Source organism: Homarus americanus, unplaced genomic scaffold, assembly GCF_018991925.1.
Source record: "Homarus americanus isolate GMGI-L3 unplaced genomic scaffold, GMGI_Hamer_2.0 scaffold54332, whole genome shotgun sequence".
NCBI lineage: Eukaryota > Metazoa > Arthropoda > Malacostraca > Decapoda > Nephropidae > Homarus > Homarus americanus.
This window is the reverse complement of record NW_024744014.1, coordinates 222135-243650: the sequence shown is the minus strand read 5'-3', so window position 1 is coordinate 243650 and position 21516 is coordinate 222135. Positions and strand designations below refer to the sequence as shown.

The 21516-nt window shown below is 48.5% G+C and overlaps 1 protein-coding gene across 2 annotated transcripts in view; it reads left to right on the top strand.

Moving 5' to 3' along the window:
* Positions 1-21516, top strand: part of LOC121877599 (sodium-dependent dopamine transporter-like) — an 83335-nt gene that overhangs the window by 31672 nt on the left and 30147 nt on the right. For both annotated transcript variants that reach the window (XR_006091028.1, XM_042383400.1), the window contains exons 3-5: positions 4255-4389; positions 10511-10665; positions 12290-12450. Coding sequence is in view for 1 of the 2 variants with exons in the window: in XM_042383400.1 (XP_042239334.1) it covers positions 4255-4389; positions 10511-10665; positions 12290-12450 (451 nt within the window). In the remaining variant the exon portion in view is untranslated. The remainder of the gene's footprint in view (positions 1-4254; positions 4390-10510; positions 10666-12289; positions 12451-21516) is intronic.

The window sequence follows — 21516 nt, the reverse complement described above, 5'->3', positions numbered from 1 at the left end:
TCACACTCTCCCCACCCCACCCTGACCGCCCACACGCCCCCTGACCGCCCTTAAGTGACCACCACTCCTCCCACTTACTCCGTGATTTACATCCTTTAGGCTTGTTGATAGAGGCAGTGAAACACCCCACCGTTGTGTTGAGTCTGTCTGTCTGTCTGTCTTTCTGTCTATCTGTCTGTCTGTCTGTCTGTGTGTGTGTCTTTCTGTCTCTCTGTCTGTCTGTGTGTCTATCTGTCTATCTGTCTGTGTGTCTTTCTTTCTGTCTGTCTGTCTGTCTTTCTGTCTATCTGTCTGTCTATCTGTCTGTCTGTCTGTCTTTCTGTAAGTCTGTCTGTCTGCCTCTCTTATTCTCTCTAATTCTCTCTCATTCATCCATTCATTCACTCATCTCCTGCTAAAATAAAAATCACAATTATCAACTATAATTTACATAAGTACTAAAGTTTTTTTATAATTACGTAAAACACAATTATCATTTACGAATAATTCCCTTGTCAAAAAATAAATGACTAATTAATGACAGTTTACGTGAGATATAACTCGACCAGACAACACACTGAATATAAACTATAAACGTCATGAAAAGTTGGCATTTTGTTTTTTATCATTAGTATAAATTGACATAATCTCTTGATCAGCGCCAGGTAAACAAAATATTGACACACACATACACATACACACACACACACACATACACACACACACACATACACACACACGTATAAACAAAAATAGCCACAAACAACATTTAAATTCAGGCATTATACACAAGCAACTCTGACACAAACAAGGACAAACAAACAAACAAAGTCGTTAGTCAGTGTGGTTGTGGTAGTGTTGTTGTTGTTGATGGTGGTAATGGTGGTGGTAGCAGTAGTTATGGTGGTAGTAGTGGTGATAGTAGTAGTAGTAGTAGTAGTAGTAGTAGTAGTAGTAGTTTAATATAGCAGTCATGGGCATTCATCACTGGGGTTGTATCCTCTCTCTCTCTCTCTCTCTCTCTCTCTCTCTCTCTCTCTCTCTCTCTCTCTTTTCTCTCTCTCTCTCTCCATCTTTTGTGAAGGAAGGGTACTGGAGGATTAGAGGGAATGATGGATGGAAGGAGGGAAGAAAGGAGTGAGTGAGAGAGAAGAGGAAGGAAGGAAGGAAAGAGGAGGGGATGGAAGGAAGGAATGAAGGAGGCATGAAAGGAAGGAAAAAGGGAGGAAAGGAAATGAGAGAGGGAGGAGGGGAGGAAAAGAAGAAGATATGAAGGAAAGAAGAAACGAATGAAGGTAAGAAGGAATGAATGAAGGAAAGAAGGAAAGAAGGAGGATATCTCACTCAGTAAAAAATGTATAGAATCATTGTATGCACCAAGGTGATGAGAAAGTCCCTGTGCACCTCATTCCACACAGGTAACACAAGGTACAGCTATTCTCTCTGATCATTACAAGTGAACAGGGAGTTTTTGATCACTTTGGAGTATAATATAGATCTTTTTAGTTCTTTGCTAATTGGTATATATTCTCTCTCTCTCCCTCCTTCCTTCTTCCCTCCTTTTTCTTCCCTCTCCCTCCTCCCTCCCTCCCTCCTCCTCCCCTCCTCCCTCCCTCCCTTTTTACTTCACTACCTCCCCACCTGTTTCCTTCCTTCTTTTTCCCTCCATCTCTCTCCTCCCTCCCTTCTTTCTTCCTTCCTTCCCTCCCTCCCCACCCTCTTTCCTCCCTCCCTCTCCCCTTTTCCCCCTCCCTCCCTCCTTTCCCTCCCCCTTCCCTCTGATCCACCACAAAACAGACCCCTTTTTCACTAATTAAGGATGAGTTTTGTTTGTGAGGAAGTTGTACAAAGTGGTGTTCGTCCTGTGATAAGAAGAGGTGGTCAGTGAGGTGCTTCTTGTTCGTCCTGTGATAGAAGAGGTGGTCGTGAGGTTTTTTGTCCTGTGATAAGAATCATGCGGGTGGGGCGGGGTGGATCTGGAGTGAAGTGGGGACGGGTCGGGTCGGGCAGGGCGGGGCAGGCGGGGCAGGGAGGCGGGGTGGGATACATAAACACCTCTCATGCATTGGGTAATAAAGTACCAAACATCCACACAGGTAGACTACTGCATTATGGCCAGGTGTGGATACTGGGCCATTACCGTCTGACAGCTGTAGTGGCCATCTCCTCTTAGCCTCGCCCAGGGTATTGTAGTGAGGCGGCTGAGTGGATGCCTCACTTGCCACCTGTCCTAAAAGCCACTGGTTCGATCTCATGGCACTCTTAGTCCACCCAGCTGTGCATAGGTACCTGAATTTACGATTAGGGAGATGACAGGTGAGATAAATGTGGGAGACAGAGACACACACAGAGAGAGACGATGCTTAAGAATAGCAACTGTTTCAGACTCATAGACAGACAGACAGACAGACAGACAGACAGACAGACATTAGACAGACAGACAGACAGACAGACAGACAGACAGACAGACAGACAGACAGGAACATTGAACAGACAGACAGACAGACAGACAGACAGAACAGACATTAGACAGACGAACAGACAGACAGACAGACAGACATTAGACAGACAGACACACACACACAAATAGACGTGAAATAACTGAAGGAAATCACCAATGCAGAACATTTTATTTTTTATCCTTGAACACCCTTCCCCGTGATTGCTCCACCCCCTCCCCACTACCCCTACCCTCCCACCTCCTCCACCCCACTACCCCTACCCCCTCCCACCTCCTCCACCCCCCACTACCCTAACCCCTACCCCTCCATCTCCTCCACCCCCCTCCCCTACCCCCTACCCCTCCCACCTCCTCCACCCCCACTACCCCTACCCCTCCCATCTCCTCCACCCCCTCTCCCCCCACTACCCCCACCCACCTCCTCCACCCCCACCTCCCCCTTCACTTCTATCAGGCAAGACAGTAATCCCCGGCTAACCAACTGCCTTAATTGCAACAGATATTCCCAAACACAAGAGAGGAAGAGAGGGTGTGCTTACTAAAGAGAGAGAATGAAACAGGGAGAGACACAGGAGAAAAGAAAGGCAAGAGAGAGAGAGAATGAAACAACAAGGGAGAGACACAAGGAGAAAGAAAGGCAAGAGAGAGAGAGAGAATGAAACAACAGGGAGAGACACAAGGAGAAGAAAGGCAAAGAGAGAGAGAGAGAGAGAATGAAACAACAGGGAGAGACACAAAGGAGAAAAGAAAGGCAAGAGAGAGAGAGAGAATGAAACAACAGGAGAGACACAAGGAGAAAGAAAGGCAGAGAGAGAGAGAGAGAATGAAACAACAGGGAGAGACACAAGGAGAAGAAAGGCAAGAGAGAGAGAGAGAGAGAGAGGAGTGAAACAACAGGGAGAGATACAAGGAGAAAGTAAGACAAGAGAGAGAGAGAGAGAGAATGAAACAGGAAGAGACACAAGGAGAAAGAAAGACAAGAGAGAGAGCGAGAAGGAAAGGGAAACTAACCAAACCGAGTGAACGATAACTCCTCCGTAAAGGTTCGTTCGCTGATATAATCCACAGCACTACAATCACGCACCCCGTAAGTCCCCTCTACAACCTTTTTCCCGGGGTATAATATTCGCGTTATGACCCCCACCCAACACAAACATACCCTTCAATTATTATACCACAAATATAACTATACTTTACATCACATACTTTATATATTATATTTTGTTATATATAAAGAGACGATATAAAGGTTTAATTCACTCAAACGCTAAAATTAAAACCATATGAAATGTTGATCCACGTGGTCCATATAGCGAGTATAATAAAGATTTGGAGAATTAATTACTAGGGTATCTCTTGGCCCAGCTAGAGATAGTCTCACATATACCTACCTATCTCTCCTACCCCTCCTCCCCCCTACCTACCCACCTACCTACCCCTCCTACCCCCTACCTACCTACCCACCTACCTACCCACCCACCCACCTACCTACCCACCCACCCACCCCTGCATGCCGAGAGATAGAGCCACCGGGAGATAGAGATAGTGGAAATGATTTAGGAATGTTGGAGATGAGAGATAGAGAGATATTACGATGACATTGTTTTAAAGGGGTAAAATCATCATACTCAAGGGGTTAAATCATCATACTCAAGGGGTTAAATCATCATACTCAAGGGGTTAAATCATCATACTCAAGGGGTTAAATCATCACTCAAGAGGTCAAAATGTTACAGCTCTTACATACCTTCTTTAAGGACCTTCTTCCTCCTCTCCTGACGTCTGATGCGTATGTCTGTCTCTCCCTCCTCCAGGCGCCTTCCTGCTGCCGTACTGCGTCATGCTGGTACTGGGGGGCATCCCGCTCTTCTTCATGGAGTTAGCCCTCGGACAGTATAACCGCAAGGGCGCCATCACCTGCTGGGGCCGCCTCGTCCCACTCTTCAAAGGTGAGTGTTGTTAATCATTGCAGCTGTTGTGCCTCGTTACCCGGGCTGTGTTACCCTCGGCCACCGTGTTGGGAGTTGTCAGCCTCCAATGTCTAGTACTCCAGCTGGTTAAGTGAGAGTGACAGGTTCTCTGGCCAGTTCAGTGAGTGTTTCCCACTACAACTGCTGACGCGTAACATTCCAAGAATATGATCACATAAACATCAACCCCCCCCCCTCCTAACTTTATTTCACCTGAACATTGACCTAACCAAATCTAACATAGCATAACCTAAATTAACATAAACTCAAGTTAAAGTTAAATGAATCTAACCTACCCATCCCTGGTAGCGTCAGGTGCAATGCATTGAGAGGTAGGGGGTTAATTTTCAGGTGATCCCAAGATTCTGATGCAACTTGTAGAATCACATATAGGTTAGGTTAGGTTAGGTTAGGTTAGGTTAAGAAAACATAAGAGTAGTTACTGCTAAGGTGAAATGAACTGGGGTGGAGATTCTTCAGGTGATCCCTCAACAAACATCAGTGGACGAGACACTTTATATGGCGGTGTAGCCTCAGAGTTGAACCTTGGTGTTACAGAACCTAAGAGTGTATCATCTGAACCCCCCTTACACACACACGCACACACACACACACACACACACACATCTTCGTCAGGGTGGAGGAGAGGGTGAGATGAGGCAGATGAGTTTTAACAGTGAGAAAAACTTTAAGTAATATACAAATGGCGAGTGAGGGAGGAGGAGGGGGCGAGGAGGAGGAAGGGGAGGGCAGAGATGGGGGCCACGTAGGGAGGGGGCGAGATGTGAGAAGGAGGAGGGGGCGAGAGGAGGAGGAGGAAAGTAGGGGAAGGAGGGCGAGGAAGGGAGGGAGGAAGAGGAAGGGGGCAGCAGGAGGAGGGAGGAAGAGGAAGGGGCAGCAGGAGGAGGAGGAAGAGTAGGAAAAGGAGGAGGGATATGAAAAGTCGTTCTGTATATAGTCTCGTGACGGAGGGAGGGAAGGAGGAGAGGAAGGGAAGGAGGGAGTGAGTTAGGGAGGGAGGGAAGAAGAAGGAGGATAGGAGGCTCTGGCAGGTCATCCAACACACCACTATGAAGAACAGACAGAGAGTGTGTGTGTGTGTGTGTGTGTGTGTGTGTGTGTGTGTGTGTGTGTGTGTGTGTGTGTGTGTGTGTGAGCAATAATCAGAATGGGAAAAACCCTCTAGGCTAAGACTCGAGGGCCTGAGGGGGGGTGAGGAGAGACACTTGAGGAAGGGGAGGAGTCTTGGAGGGTTGAGCCAACCACAGCGACCAACTCGAGTCTTCAAGGAGCTAACACCGATCAAAGTGGAGGGGATAATGAGGCTGTGGTGTGGTGTGGTGTGGTGTGTGGTGTGGTGTGTGGTGTGGTGTGTGGTGTGGTGTGGTGTGGTGGTGTGTGGTGTGGTGTGTGGTGTGGTGTGGTGTGCGGTGTGGTGTGCGGTGTGGTGTGGTGTGGTGTGGTGTGTGGTGCTATGGTGTGGTGTGGTGTGTGTTGTGGTGTGAGTGTACTATGGTGGTAGTAGTATGTTGTGGTGGTAGTGGGTGTGGTGTGGTGGTAGTCGTGTAGTATGATGGTGGTGTGGTGTGGTGTGGTGGTGGTGCTATGGTGTTGGTGGTGGGGGTGTGTGGTGGAGTGGGTGTGGTGTGTGGTAGTGGTAGTGTGTGGTATGATGGTAGTGTGTTGTCGTGTGCTGTGGTGGGGTGTGGTGGTGGTGCTATGGTGGTGGTAGTGTGGTGTGGTGTGGTGGAGGTAGTGTGGTGTGGTGTGGATGTAGTGTGGTATGGTTGTGGTAGTGAGACTTGGTATAGTGGTGGTAGTGGAGTGTGGTGTGGTGGAGGTAGTGTGGTATGGTGGTAGAATGTTGTGGTGTGGTGGTGGTAGTGTGGTGTGGATCATTATGGTGTGTTATGGTGTGTTTAAGTCTGTCGGTGGTGGGGTGTGATGTGCGATATTTTGTGGAACTACAGAGCACATCCTCCCGTTACTACAGAGTTACTACATCATACCGTCACTACAGCACATCCTCCCGTTAGAGCACATCCTCCCGTTACTACAGAACACATGTCACTACAGAGCACATCCTCCCGTCACTACAGAGCACATACTACAGAGCACATCCTCCGTTACTACAGAACACATCCTCCGTCACTACAGAGCACATCCTCCCGTACTACAGGCACATCCTCCCGTCACTACAGAGCACATCCTCCCGTTACTACAGACACAATGTTACTAGTCACTACAGAGCACATCCTCCCGTTACTACAGAGCACATCCTCCGTTACTACAGAACACATCTTCCCGTCACTACAGAGCACATCCTCCCGTCACTACAGAGCATCACTCCCGTTACTAGGCACATCCTCCCGTTACTACAGAACACAATCCTCCCGTTACTACAGAGCACATCCTCCGTCACTACAGAGCACATCCTCCCGTTACTACAGAGCACATCACTCCCGTTACTACAGAACACATCTTCCCGTCACTACAGAGACAATTGAGCTACAGGCAGGAGGCAAGAGACAGAGAGAGAGATTAGGTGAGAGAGAGATTAGGTGAGAGAGAGAGAGAGAGAGTGGGTGAGAGAGATAGCCAGGCCGAGTATTCAAATGAGGCGGTGTTCACTTGTGGTGGCCGGGGCGGGGTGGGGGCAGGGCAGGGCAGGGATGGGCTGGGGGTCACAGCTTTCAGGGGAAATGGAAGAATAACATGATAGAAACTCCTTTACTGGAGGGAGGGAGGGAGGGTAAGGAGGGACACGGAGGGAGGTTAAAAAGAGGGAAGGAGGGAGATTATGGAGGTAAGGAGATGGGATAGGGCGTGGTGTGGGGAGAAGGAGGAAGGGTGAGAAGGAGAGACACAGGGTAAGAAGGAGTGAAGGAGGGAGGGAGGGACTCAGGGTCAGAAGAAGTGAATGAGGGAGGGAGGGACTCAGGGTAAGAAGGAGTGAAGGAGGGAGGGAGGGACTCAGGGTCAGAAGGAGTGAAGGAGGGAGATAGGGAGGCAAGGAGATGAGATATGGCAGAATGTGAGAGAGAAGGAGGGAGGAAGGAGAGTTCACACCCTGGAGGAAGAAAGGGAGAGAGTAGGGATATGCATACTGAGGTGCCAGAGGAATACATTAGAGAGAGGAAGGAGGGAGAGGGAGAGAGAGAGGGAGGGAGAGAGGGAGAGAGAGAGAGAGGGAAGGGGAGGGAGGGAGAGAGAGTAGAGAGAGACTAAAAAAGGGAGGTATTTATCAGGGGAGGGGGATAAGAAGGAAATAATCTTTACCACATTGGGATCAAAATTGGACTCGGAGGTTGTAAAGAAATGGTCATTATCCAGCTAGGAACCTTTGAGCACTCACCCGTTCATAATTCACTTAGCACCCAGGCTTAGCCCCGTGGGCCTAAGTAGGTCGGGGTACGTAAATCTACCTCTCTCTCTCCTCGCTTTCTTTTTTGTCTTCCGTATTTTTCCTTGTTTTTTTCTCTCTCTCTCTCTCTCTCTCTCTCTCTCTCTCTCTCTCTCTCTCTCTCTCTCTCTCTCTCTCTCCTCACTTTCTTTTGTCTTCCGTACTTTTTCCTTTGTTTCTCTCTCCTCGCTTTCTTTTGTCTTCCGTATTTTTCCTTTGTCTCTCTCTCTCTCTCTCTCTCTCTCTCTCTCTCTCTCTCTCCTCTCCTTTGTCTTCGTACTTTCCTTGTTTCTCTCTCTCTCTCTCTCCCTGTATGTAGAATAAGCAAAACAGTTTTATTTGGTTCTTGCCATAAATATTCAACTAAGAATCTCCCCAATTGAACAGCTTAAAAAAAAAAGTGTTTCTTTGATCAGCAGCAAAAATAGTATCTTTTAAAATAGTTTCTGCGGAGAATTATAATACTTTGCTGGTTATATATTTTTGACTTTTTTTAATGTACAGTCACTCAATGAATGAATTATCTACAGTATATAAATTTGTGTTGAAAGGCCATATACTAAAGGATAGAAGGAGTTGACGACCCTACCAGAGACAACAAGTCATAGTGTTTATTGTAGTAGTAATCATCGACCCCCTACCCACCCCTCCCCCCCTCCACTCCACCTCCCCACCTCCCTGCCCCCACTCCAAAGTATAGATATTTTATTAATTTTAAGTGACTGTATATATATATATATATATACTTTCAAATTGTATACTGTATACTTTAACACCAACAAAGTAATAATCTCATTAAATTACTGGTGCAGAATTAGTATTAATTATTTCTATACCTGTGTATTTTGTATATACTTTTTGCTTTTATTTACATACTTTTTCATTATGTTTCGAATACTTTTTGTGTATTGTGTTTTGTGATTTTATTAGGGAAGATTCAGTGGATTTTACATAAAGGGACGATTTTTTAAATGTGTGTGTGTGTGTGTGTGTGTGTGTGTGTGTGTGTGTGTGTGTGTGTGTGTGTGTGTGGTCCTTAAACAATATCAATGTTATATCAACTTAGAACCTTTGAACTTTAACAAAACTTTATGTATGTATGTATGTATGTATGTATGTATGTATGTATGTATGTATGTATGTATGTATGTGTGTATGTATGTATGTATGTAATGTATACCTAAATTAACGAAATAAAACGAAACTAAAAGTAAACAAAGGTTGGCTACTGCTCACCTGCCATTGGCCTCAGATAAATCAATTTCGTTCAGGTGACCCAAAACTTTTACCTCAAATGAAATAAAACTCTGGCGGATCAGTTAGGAGACTTTGGTGCCACCAACTGTACGTAGAATTCGTCATCCAGATTTCTCTACAACTGTAGAATTTGTTAGTCAGATTTATGTGAAGCTGTAGAATACGCCATCCAAGTTTCTCTATAACTAGAATTTGTTCGTCAGATTTATGTATAACTGTAGAATACGTCACCCAGATTTCTCTCAAACTGTAGAATTTGTTAGTCAGATTTATGGATAACTGTAGAATACGTCACCCAGATTTCTGTGTAAATTTAATTAATTTTTTGGTCTTCTCTGTAAATCTGCGATACAATAGGTAGATTTCTGTGTCATTCTGTAATACAATAAGCAGGCTCCTCTATAAATTTAGTATACATTCTCCAGGTTTCTGCCCCACACACACTGCTCTTCTCTGAGGCTACACACGGGTCAACAAGATGTGTGTGTGTGTGTGTGTGTGTGTGTGTGTGTGTGTGTGTGTGTGTGTGTGTGTGTGTACTTCCTGCAGTTTCTCCGATGTGCCACTTATGACACTGACGTTGTAGAGAATTTGCATTTGCCTCCCACGCTATTTCTGTCTACCTCTCTGTCTCTTTGTGTGTGTGTGTGTGTGTGTGTGTGTGTGTGTGTGTGTGTGTGTGTGTGTGTGTGTGTGTGTGTGTGTGTGTGTGTGTGTGTGTGTATGCTTTTCTGTCTCTCTGTCTCTGTTTGTCTGTCTGTCTGGAGGGAGGTATAGTGGTCCCTCATTACTAGACAATGTCCTGGGCTGGACCACGTGCCTACTAGTCTTTGCTCACGTCTCACGACTCTGCCTCACCCCTTTTCTTTCTCTCTCTCTCTCCTCACCCCCCCTCCCCCCACCCTTCTCCTCTGCCTCCCTCTGCACCTCCCCTCCCTTCCTGCTTCACCCTTACTCCTTCCCTCTCCTGATCCTCCCCTCTCCTGATTCCCTTACTCCCTTCTTCTCCCCAATTCCCTTTCTCCTCTGCTTCCCTTTGCTTCCTTCCCTCCCTGCATCCTCCTTGTCCCTTCCTCCCTTCCTACTAACTCCTCTACCTCCCCCTACTTCCTCCCCAATCCCTACGTTTTCTCTCTGTCCTGTCTCCCCTATGTAAAAGGTACTAATGATCTTCCTGCCTTTCCAGGTGTGTTGTTCCAGGCACTTGCTAGTGCTGCTCACTCACACTCAGGTGTAGGGGTTCCAGGCACTAATTAACTCCTCCCTCCTCCAGGTGTGGGGTTCCAGGCACTAATTAGCTCCTCCCTCCTTCAGGTACTAATTAACGCCCTCCCTTCTTCAGGTGTGTTCTTCCAGGCACTAATAAACTCACTCCCTCCTTCAGGCACTAATTAACTCTCTCCCTCCTTCAGGCACTAATTAACTTCCTCCCTCCTTCAGGTGTGGGGTTCCAGGTGGTGTGTATTGCCTTCTACGTGGACTTCTTCTACAACGTCATCCTGGCCTGGAGTCTCCGCTTCTTCTTCGCCTCCTTCACCACCGCTCTGCCCTGGACCAACTGTAATAACGAGTGGAATACCCCCAACTGTAGGGAGGTGAGGGACTCTACTGTACATACATACATACAACATACATGCATACATACATACATACAGAGAAAGAGACGTACAGACACACATGAAGACATATACATAGACAGACAGGACAGACAGACAGACAGGCAGACAGACAGACAGACAGACACACACACAAGGTTACCACGACCAACTAAAGAACTCAGGGATCGGCATTCAATTATTCCAATATATATTCTCTCTCTCTCTCTCTCTCTCTCTCTCTCTCTCTCTCTCTCTCTCTCTCTCTCTCTCTCTCTCTCTCTCTCTCTCTCTCTCTCTCTCTCTCTCAGATAAAAGTTTACCAACTAAAACTTTAAATTTCTTTTCCCGAGAGAAAGTTATTCCGTGACCTCAGAGATCTAGTTACTTTCTTCACGGCTTTCACTTCCTCTTGTGTGACGTGAGTGAGGCTAGTTACTTTCTCTACGTCACCTTTCTATATTTCATTACAGAGAGAAAGAGAGAAAGAGAGAGAGAGAGAGAGAGAGAGAGAGAGAGAAAGAGAGAGAGAGAGATAAAACTGTAAACCAAATCGAGTTTACATACAATATAAACCTAACCTACACCACATTCACCCCACAGTATACATAGATGAGGTAAACCGCTGTAGTGACCATACATACATACATACATACATACATACATACATACATACATACATTATATGCCTTGGTGTGTGGCGGCGTTAACAATAGTGGTGACTCTAACAATACATAGGGTAGTATTTTAAAGAGATTCTAACCTCTCACTCCCCCCACCTCCCCCTCTTCCCTCACTCTTCCTCCTCCCCACCATCCTTTACACTACCATTCTTTCCTCCAGCCTCTTCTATCCCTAATCCCTCCTCCCTCCACCCCTTCTCCACCTACCCACATTGCCCTCTCCTCCTTCCTTCCACCATCCCTCCCCACCTCCTCCCCATCTACATCTACATAGACTCTGGGATTTTTAAAGCTGAACATTTTTTTTTTTCTTTTACTTTTTATTCATTTTCTGTCTTCTATAGTTACCATTTTACTCTTCTTTCTTTCTTTCTTTCCATCTTCTTACTTTCTTCCTTCTTTCAACATTCATCCTTCCTCACTTCCCTCCTTCTCTTCCTACTTCATTTCTCTCATTCTTTTCTATCTTTTTATCTCCTCCTTCTTCAACCTTCATTCTTCTTTACTCTCCTTCTTTCTAACCTAACCTAACCTAACCTAACCTAACCTAACCTAACCTAACCTAACCTAACCTAACCTAACCTAACCTACCTAACCCAATCCAAACCCAACCTAACCCAACCAAACCCAACCTAACCTAACCCAACTAACCTAATCTCATCCCCAAAATAGTGTTAGGGTCATCTCAGGCATCTCATAGGGTACCTCATTGGGTATATCATAGGTCACCTCAGGGCATATCTTAGGGCATCTCACAGGGTATCTTATAGGGCATCTCATAGGGCATCTCATAAGGCATTATCTCTCAGGGCATCTAAAGGTTATTATCTCATAGGACATCATCTATCAGGGCATCTATTAGGGCATTATCTCATAGGGCATCTCATAGGGCATCTACTAGGGCATCATCTAATAGGGCAACTTTCTACTTTACTCCACAGATCGGCAGCAGGAATGGGCCAGAGGAGATAATCTACACCAACAGCACCAGTTATGAGGAGACCACCAGCATCCTGCCCTCCCTCGATAACTTCACCTCGATAGATTCACAAGTCGTCAGGGAGAAGATCAAGTTTACTTCACCGGCGGAGGAGTACTGGACGTGAGTGTTGACAGTCCTACCATTGAGTCCTATACCGTGATATCCTTCGTAGAGTATTAGATGTGAGTGTTGAGTCCTACCATTGAGTCCTATACCGTGATATCCTTCGTGGAGTACTGACGAGTGTTGAGTCCTACCATTGAGTCATATATACCGTGATATCCTTCGTGGAGTACTAGATGTGGGTGCTGAGTCCTACCATTGAGTCCTACTAAGTTCTGTACCGTGATATCCTTCGTGGAGTATTAGATGAGTGTTGAGTCCTACCATTGAGTCCTATACCGTGATATCCTTCGTGAGTACTGGACGTGAGTGCTGAGTCCTACCATTGAGTCCTATACCGTGATATCCTTCGTAGAGTATTAGATGTGAGTGTTGAGTCCTACCATTGAGTCTTATACCGTGATATCCTTCGTAGAGTACTAGATGTGGGTGCTGAGTCCTACCATTGAGTCCTATACCGTGATATCCTTCGTAGAGTATTAGATGAGTGTTGAGTCCTACCATTGAGTCTTATACCGTGATATCCTTCGTAGAGTACTGGACGAGGTTGAGTCCTACCATTGAGTCCTATACCTTGATATCCTTCGTAGAGTATTAGATGAGTGTTGAGTCCTACCATTGAGTCTTATACCGTGATATCCTTCGTAGAGTATTAGATGTGGGTGTTGAGTCCTACCATTGAGTCCTATACCGTGATATCCTTCAGAGTATTGACGAGTGTTGACAGTCCTACCATTGAGTCCTATACCGTGATATCCTTCGTAGAGTACTAGATGTGAGTGTTGAGTCCTACCATTGAGTCCTATACCGTGATATCCTTCGTAGAGTATTGGACGTGAGTGTTGAGTCCTACCATTGAGTCCTATACAATATATACCATGTCCTCCCTCTCAACCATCCTTCTCTCCCCTGATCTATAATGTCTGTGTTTGTCTGTCATCTGAATTATACCAGAATATATACTCTATAATTATCACTTCTATAACCCTCCTTCATTCCTTCAACCACCTCCTTCCTCATTCCTTCTACCTCCTCCTTCACTCTCTCCACCTCCGCATTCATTCCTTCAACCACCTCCTTCCTCATTCCTTCTACCTCCTCACCCATTCTTTCTACCTCTTTTACCTCCATCGTTTAGCCTTCTTCTTCATTCTCTCTACCTCCTCCACCCTCATTCCTTCTACTTTCTCCCTCATTCCCTCCACCACCTTCCTCATTCCTTCTACCTACTCATTCATTCCCTCCACCTCTATATCATTCCTTCCACCACCTCACCAATCCTCACCTCCCTCCTCCCCTCATTCCCCTCATTCCCCCACCCTCCCCTCATTCCTCCCCTCCCCCCTCATTCCCCCCCTCCCTGTACCAATATACATAACATACATACAACAGAAACCTCCATGAATATAATGATACATAGATAAATTAATTCATGGATAATTTTCACCTCCCATACAGCTATACATACAACGACAAACAAACAAATAAAATCTTAAAATAAACAAATGGACAAAAACAGATGATTGGGGGTGGGGGGGGTATTTGTCCTTAAACAATATTAATAAACAACGATAAACAAGTAAATATATAAACAAATTTAGTTGATTAGGGTAAAGTTATCTCCTGAAATGAATGTAAACACTACGTAAATAAACAAATAAACACAGCTGACGTAAACAACATAACTCAAGGTCTCCATTCAACAAAAAGTAAATAAACAAAACAAGTAACAAGTAAACAAAACAAATACTTAAACAAAAACAATAAATCAACAAATAAGTAAATATACAAACAAAGTAAATAAACAAACAGCTGACGTAAACACCAACACTCAGGAACTCTCTCTCTCTCTCTGCGTTTGTACTTCGCCTTAAGGAAGATTTAATGTAGGGGCAAGACGTGGCCAACAGTACCTTATTGTGTGTTGACCTGCAGGGCTAAGAGGGGAGGGGGGAATTTCAGACACAGTTCAGACCACAGCAACACATGTCAACACAGTTCAGACCACAGGAACACGTGTCAACACAGTTCAGACCACAGGAACACGTGTCAACACAGTTCAGACCACAGGAACACGTGTCAACACAGTTCAGACCACAGCAACACATGTCAACACAGTTCAGACCACAGCAACACGTGTCAACACAGTTCAGACCACAGGAACACGCAACACAGTTCAGCAACACATGTCAACACAGTTCAGACCACAGGAACACGTGTCAACACAGTTCAGACCACAGCAACATGTCAACACAGTTCAGAACACAGGAACACGTGTCAACACAGTTCAGACCACAGGAACACATACACAGTTAGACCACAGGAACACGTGTCAACACAGTTCAGACCACAGGAACACGTGTCAACACAGTTCAGACCACAGGAACACGTGTCAACACAGTTCAGACCAGCAACACGTGTCAACACAGTTCAGACCACAGCAACACGTGTCAACACAGTTCAGACCACAGGAACACGTGTCAACACAGTTCAGACCACAGCAACACGTCAACACAGTTCAGACCACAGGAACACGTGTCAACACAGTTCAGACCACAGGAACACGTCAACACAGTTCAGACCACAGGAACACGTGTCAACACAGTTCAGACCACAGGAACACGTGTCAACACAGTTCAGACCACAGGAAACATGTCAACACAGTTCAGACCACAGGAACACGTCAACACAGTTCAGACCACAGGAACACGTGTCAACACAGTTCAGACCACAGGAACACGTGTCAACACAGTTCAGACCACAGCAACACGTGTCAACACAGTTCAGACCACAGGAACACGTGTCAACACAGTTCAGACCACAGGAACACGTCAACACAGTTCAGACCACAGGAACACGTGTCAACACAGTTCAGACCACAGCAACACGTGTCAACACAGTTCAGACCACAGCAACACGTGTCAACACAGTTCAGACCACAGGAACACGTGTCCAACAGCCTCAAACCAGGAATACGTGCAACAGTTCAGGACCACAGGAACACGTGTCAACACAGTTCAGACCACAGGAACACGTGTCAACACAGTTCAGACCACAGGAACACGTGTCAACACAGTTCAGACCACAGCAACACGTGTCAACACAGTTCAGACCACAGGAACACGTGTCCAACACAGTTCAGACCACAGGAACACGTGTCAACAGTCTGGCCTACAGCAACACGTTCACTCCCCCTGCTCATTTCTTTTCCTCTTAGTATTTCATTTTATCCCTCCATCTCCCCCTTTCCTTCCTTCTATATTTTTTCCTCCTATTCCTCCTCCTTCCTTCTCCGTATCTTTTCCCTTCTATTCTTCCTTCTCAGCACCCCATCAGTACCAATCATCATTATCCTTCCTTCCTTCCCCACTACCCTCTCCTTTCCTTCCCCTCCCATTCCATCATTTCTCCCAGTCTCCTATCCAGCCTACTAACCTCCCTCCCTCCCTCCCTCCTTCCCTCCCTCCCTCTCCTCACCCTTCTTTCCTCCTCCTCTTCAAACCACCCCCATCTTTCTCTCTCCCATCCATCACCTTCCCTCCCATTCCTCACCCTCCTTCTCTCTCCAATCTCTCCCTCTCCCTCCCCTCTCCTCACTCTCCCCCTCACTACCTCCCTCCCCCCTGGGCAGTGGGGTTCATAAGGGCGGAAGTGAGGCGTAAGATTTCTATGTAACCTTTCCGGTGGTGAGGACCCGTGTGGCAGGGGTGGGGGAGGGAAAGGAAGGGGGGAAAGAGTTGGGAAGGGGGAGGGAGAGAAGGGAAAGGAGGGGGAGGTAGAGGTGGTGGGTTGGAATGGAAGGTGGTGGGTTGGAAGAAGGGGGTGGGTTGGGAGGAAGAGGGGTGGTGGTTGGAGGGAAGGGGTGGTGGGTTGGGAGGGAAGGGGGTGGGGTGGTTGGAGAAGAGGTGGTGGGTTGGGAGGGAGGGGTGGTGGGTTGGGAGGAGGAAGGGGTGGTGGGTTGGGAGGAAAGGGGTGGGTTGGGAGGAAAGGGGTGGTGGGTTGGAGAGAAGGGTGGTGGGTTGGGAGGGAAGGAGTGGTGGGTTGGGAGGAAGGGAAGGTGGTGGTTGGGAGGAAGGGGTGGTGGGTTTGGGAGGGAGAGGTGGTGGGTTGGGAGGAAGGGGTGGTGGGTTAGGAGGGAAGGAGGGGGCGAAAGGAAAGAGGAAGGAAGAGAGACCGATGGAAGATGAGGAGGAGGAGGAAGGAAGGAAGGGAGGGAGGAGGGGGAGGTGAGGAGGTGCTGAATAATTACGTATTGACAGAGTGAAGTGACGGGAAATGAGCCTAACGATATAAGACAGACAGACAGACAGACAGACAGACGGAGAGATGCAGAAGACAGACAGGCAGACAGAGAGACAGACAGACGGAGATATAGCGAGACAAACAAACAAACAGACAGACAGATAGCGAGACAGACAGACAGAAAGACGGACAAAGACAGGAAGATACGAGACAAATAGTTAGACAGACAGACAGACAGATAGATAGCAAGACAGACAGACAAACAGATAGTTATACAGACAGACAGACAGACAGATAGCAAGACAGACAGACAGACAGAAACAGACAAAGACAAAGAAGCACACACACACACACACACACACACACACATGAGAGGTCAGTGACAGGTGGAGGAAGTTAAAAAATAATTATCACTAATAAAAAAATCGTTATATCACTTCCCTCCTCCCTCCTACCCTTCCTCCTCACCCTCCTTCCCTCCCTTACCTTCTCCCTCACCTCCTTCCACCCTTACCCCTTCCTCCCCTCTCCTTCCCACCCTTACCCTTCCTCCCTCTCACTCTTCCCTCCCTCACCCTCCTCCCTTCTTCCTTCTCCTTCTCCTCCTCCCTCCTCCCTTACCCTTCCTCCTCTCCTCCTTCCCTCCTTTACCTTCCTCCCTCACCCTCCTTCTCTCCTCTCTCCTCCCTCTCCTCCCTTCCTCCCCTCACCCTTCCCTCCCTCACCCTTCCTCCTCCTCCCCTGTTTGGACTCGGATGCAAGATATTACAACCCTGCATTTAACAACACTAGCTACCACTAACTACAACACACTAACTACAACACACTAACTACAACACACTAACTACAACACACTAACTACAACACACTAACTACAACACACTAACTACAACACACTAACTACAACACACTAACTACAACACACTAACTACAACACACTAACTACAACACACTAACTACAACACACTAACTACAACACACTAACTACAACACACTAACTACAAACTAACTACAACATAATAGCTACAACACATAACTAAACACACCAACTCACAACACACTAACTACACAACTACAACACACTCAACTACACACTAACTCAACACACTAACTACAACACACTAACTACAAACTACAAACACTAACTACAACACACTGACTACAACACTAACTACAACACACTAACACAACACTAACTACAACACACTAACTACAACACACTAACTACAACACACAACTTACAACACACTAACTACAACACACTAACTACAACCACTAACTACAACACACTAACTACAACACACTAACTACAACACACTAACTACAACACTCTACTACAACACACTAACTACTACACACTGCTACACACTAACTACAACACACTAACTACAACACACTAACTACATCTACTAACTACCAACACACTAACTAACTACAGCCACTGGGTGAGCACTGGTGACTGGCTGACACTGGCTGCAGGCAGCATGACTTGGCTGCAGTGCTGAGATGCAGGCGCTGACAGCTTGCGCTGGGCTGCTGGTGCGCACTGGGCTGGGCTGTGGCTGTGGGCTGGGCTGGGGGTGATGGGGCAGGGCGCTGGGCTGCTGGCTGTGCAGTGGCTGCTGCTGGCTGGCTGTGGGGCGCTGGGGCTGCAGGCACTGGCTGCAGGACGCTGGCTGCAGGCGCTGACAGAACTGGCTGGGCGCTGGCTGCAGGGCTGGGCTGCTGGCTGCTGGGGCACGCTGGCTACCTGACACTTTGGGCTGCAACACGCTGGCACGTGACACTGACTGCAGCACTTTGACAAACGCTGCAACATGGCTGACACTGACTGCAGGCAGCACCACGACGCATGGGCTAGCAGGCACTGGCTGCAGGCAGCTGCTGACACTGACTGCAGACACTGAGCTGCTGGCTGCAGGCACGCTGGGTTTGCTGGCTGCAGACTGGCTGGGCGCTGAGCTGGGGCTGCAGGCGCTGCAGACTGCTGCAGGCATGGGCTGCTGGGACTGGGACTGGGACTGGACTGCTGGCTGACGCTGGCTGGCTGCTGGCTGGGGCTGGCTGCTGGCTGCTGGCTGCTGCTGGGCTGGACACAATAACTACAACACACTAACTACAACCTCATCGCGTCTTCCTATATTTTACAACTTTTACAACATGGGTGACAGAGACAAGTGAGTTTTATAGAGAGACTAACTATATGAAGTGATATAGGGGGGACCAGGGAAGAGGGTTGAAGTGATATGGAAACCAGAGAGGGAGTTGAAGTGAAGCCAGGAAGGGGGAGGGGGGTTGAAGTGATATGGGGGGGAGGGGTTGGTGATGGGACCAGGGGAAGGGGAGAGGGGTTGAAGTGATATGGGGAAAACCAGGGGAAGGGAGGGGGGTTGAAGTATGGAAACCAGGGGGGGAGAGGGGGTTGAAGTATGGAAAACCAGGGGAAGGGAGGGGGGTTGAGTGATATGGGGGACCAGGGGAAGGGGAGGGGGTTGAAGTGATATGGGGAAAACCAGGGGAAGGGAGGGGTTGGAAGTGATATGGGGGAAAACCAGGGGAAGGGGAGAGGGGTTGAATGGTGTCAGGGGAACCAGGGGAAGGGGGAGAGGGGGGTTGAAGTGATATGGGGACCAGGGGAAGGGGAGAGGGGTTGAAGAAGCCAGGGGAAAGGGAGGGGGTTGAAGTGATAGGGGAAGGGAGAGGGGTTGAAGTGATATGGAAAAACCAGGGGAAGGGGAGAGGGGGTTAGTGATATGGGGAAAACCAGGGGGAAGGGGGGAGGGGTTGAAGTGATATGGAGGAAAGGGGAAGGGGAGAGTTGAAGTGATATGGGAAACCAGGGAAGGAGAGGGGTTGAAGTGATATGGAAAACCAGGGGAAGGGGAGAGGGGGTTAGTGATATGGAAAACCAGGGAAGGGGGGAGGGGGGTTGATGTGATATGGGGAAAACCAGGGAAGAGAGGGGTTGAAGAGATGGGGAAGAGGGGATGGGAGGAGGGGTTGAAGTGATGGGGAAACCAGGGAAGGGAGGTTGAAGTGATATGGGAAAACCAGGGGGAAGGGGAGAGGGGTTGAAGTGATATGGAAACCAGGGGAAGAGGGGGTTGAAGTGATATGGGGAAAACCAGGGAAGGGAGAGGGGGGTTGAAGTGATATGGGAAACCAGGGAAGGGGAGGGGGGTGTTGAAGTGATATGAAACCAGGAGGGGAGAGTTGAAGTATGGGGCCAGGGGAAGGGAGAGGGGTTGAAGTGGGGGAACCAGGGGAAGGAGAGAGTTGAAGGAAGTGATATGGGGGCCAGGGGGAAGGGGGAGAGGGGGGGTTGTAGGAGGCCAGAAGGAGGAGAACAATGTACCTATCATAATCACATATCTTTCTCAGGTATAAGTGTAGGTGTAGGAGACCATTATTCTTTTGTTTCTGAGGGTGTAGGAGACATTAGGAGACAAGGGGAGAGTAGGAGGACAGTGTAGTATGGTATATGAGACAGGTGAAGGCTAGGAGGACAATATTGCTTAGTCTAGGAGGCCAGCAGGAGACAAGAGGGACAGTATAACCTGGTATAGGAGACCAGTAGAAAAGTACAGTCTAGCATGATATAGGGGCTAGGAGGACGGTACGGGAGACCAGGAGGAGACCAGGAGGAGACCAGGAGGAGACACACACCTCCAGGATTATACTGAAGATCCTCAATTCCGCCTGGCGGGTGGAGGATTATTTACCAAGCTTAGTGAGGAGCACTGGGGTTCCAGGTGCTGGAGGTGGCGGCGGGCGGCGGGGGGGGGGGCTAGGGTTGGGTGAGTGAGAAGGGGTGAGGGAGGCGGGTAGGGACGGAGAAGGGTTGGGGAGGTGCTGGGAGGGGTGGGAAAAGAGGTGACGGGAGGAGTGAGGAGGGAAACTGAACCAATTATTGATAAGGGTCGTGTTGGGAGTAGGCAGGGGGGTGGGACATTGAGGTTGTGTAGGGATTGTGTCCTGTCTACTAGCTGGGGCGGGGCGGAGCGGGGTGAGGCGGAGTGAGGTGAGCAGGGGCAGAAAGGGCGGGGCAGTGGGGCGGGGCAGGGAGGGAGGGCCGGGACAGGGGTGGGGTGAGCGTGCACTGCAGGGCGGGGGGTGAGGTGGGCAGGGGCAAGACAGGGCAGGGTGGGCGGGGCAGGGAGGGGCGGGTGAAAGACTGAACCACTTGTTGAATATGAACGTGTGCAGTGGGCGGAACGGGATGGGGGCGGGCAGGGGTGGACGGGGTCGGTGGGCTAGGTGGGGTACTGATCCACTTGTTGATTAAGGGTGTATTGGGGTGGCGCCGGGTGGTGTTTTGGGGTGGCGCTGGGTGGGTATTGGGGTGGCGCTGGGTGGGTTTGGGTGGTGCTGGGTGGGTATTGGGGTGGCGCTGGGTGGGTATTGGGGTGGCTCTGGGTGGGTATTGGGGTGGCGCTGGGTGGGTTTTGGGGTGGCGCTGGGTGGGTTTGGGGGCTGGGTATGGCGGGTTTTGGGGGCTGGGTATGTGGCGGGTTTGGGGGCTGGGTATAGCGGGTTTGGGGCTGGGTATGGCGGGTTTGGGGGCGCTGGGTATGTGGGTTTGGGGGCTGGGGTATGTGGGTTTGGGGGCTGGGTATGGCGGGTTTGGGGGGCTGGGTATGGCGGGTTTGGGGGCTGGGTATGGCAGGTTTGGGGGCTGGGTATGGCGGGTTTGGGGGCTGGGTATGGCGGGTTTGGGGCTGGGTATGTGGGTTTTGGGGCTGGGTATGGCGGGTTGGGGCTGGGTATGGCGGGGTTTAGGGGCTGGTATGGCGGTTTGGGGGCTGGGTATGGGGGTTTGGG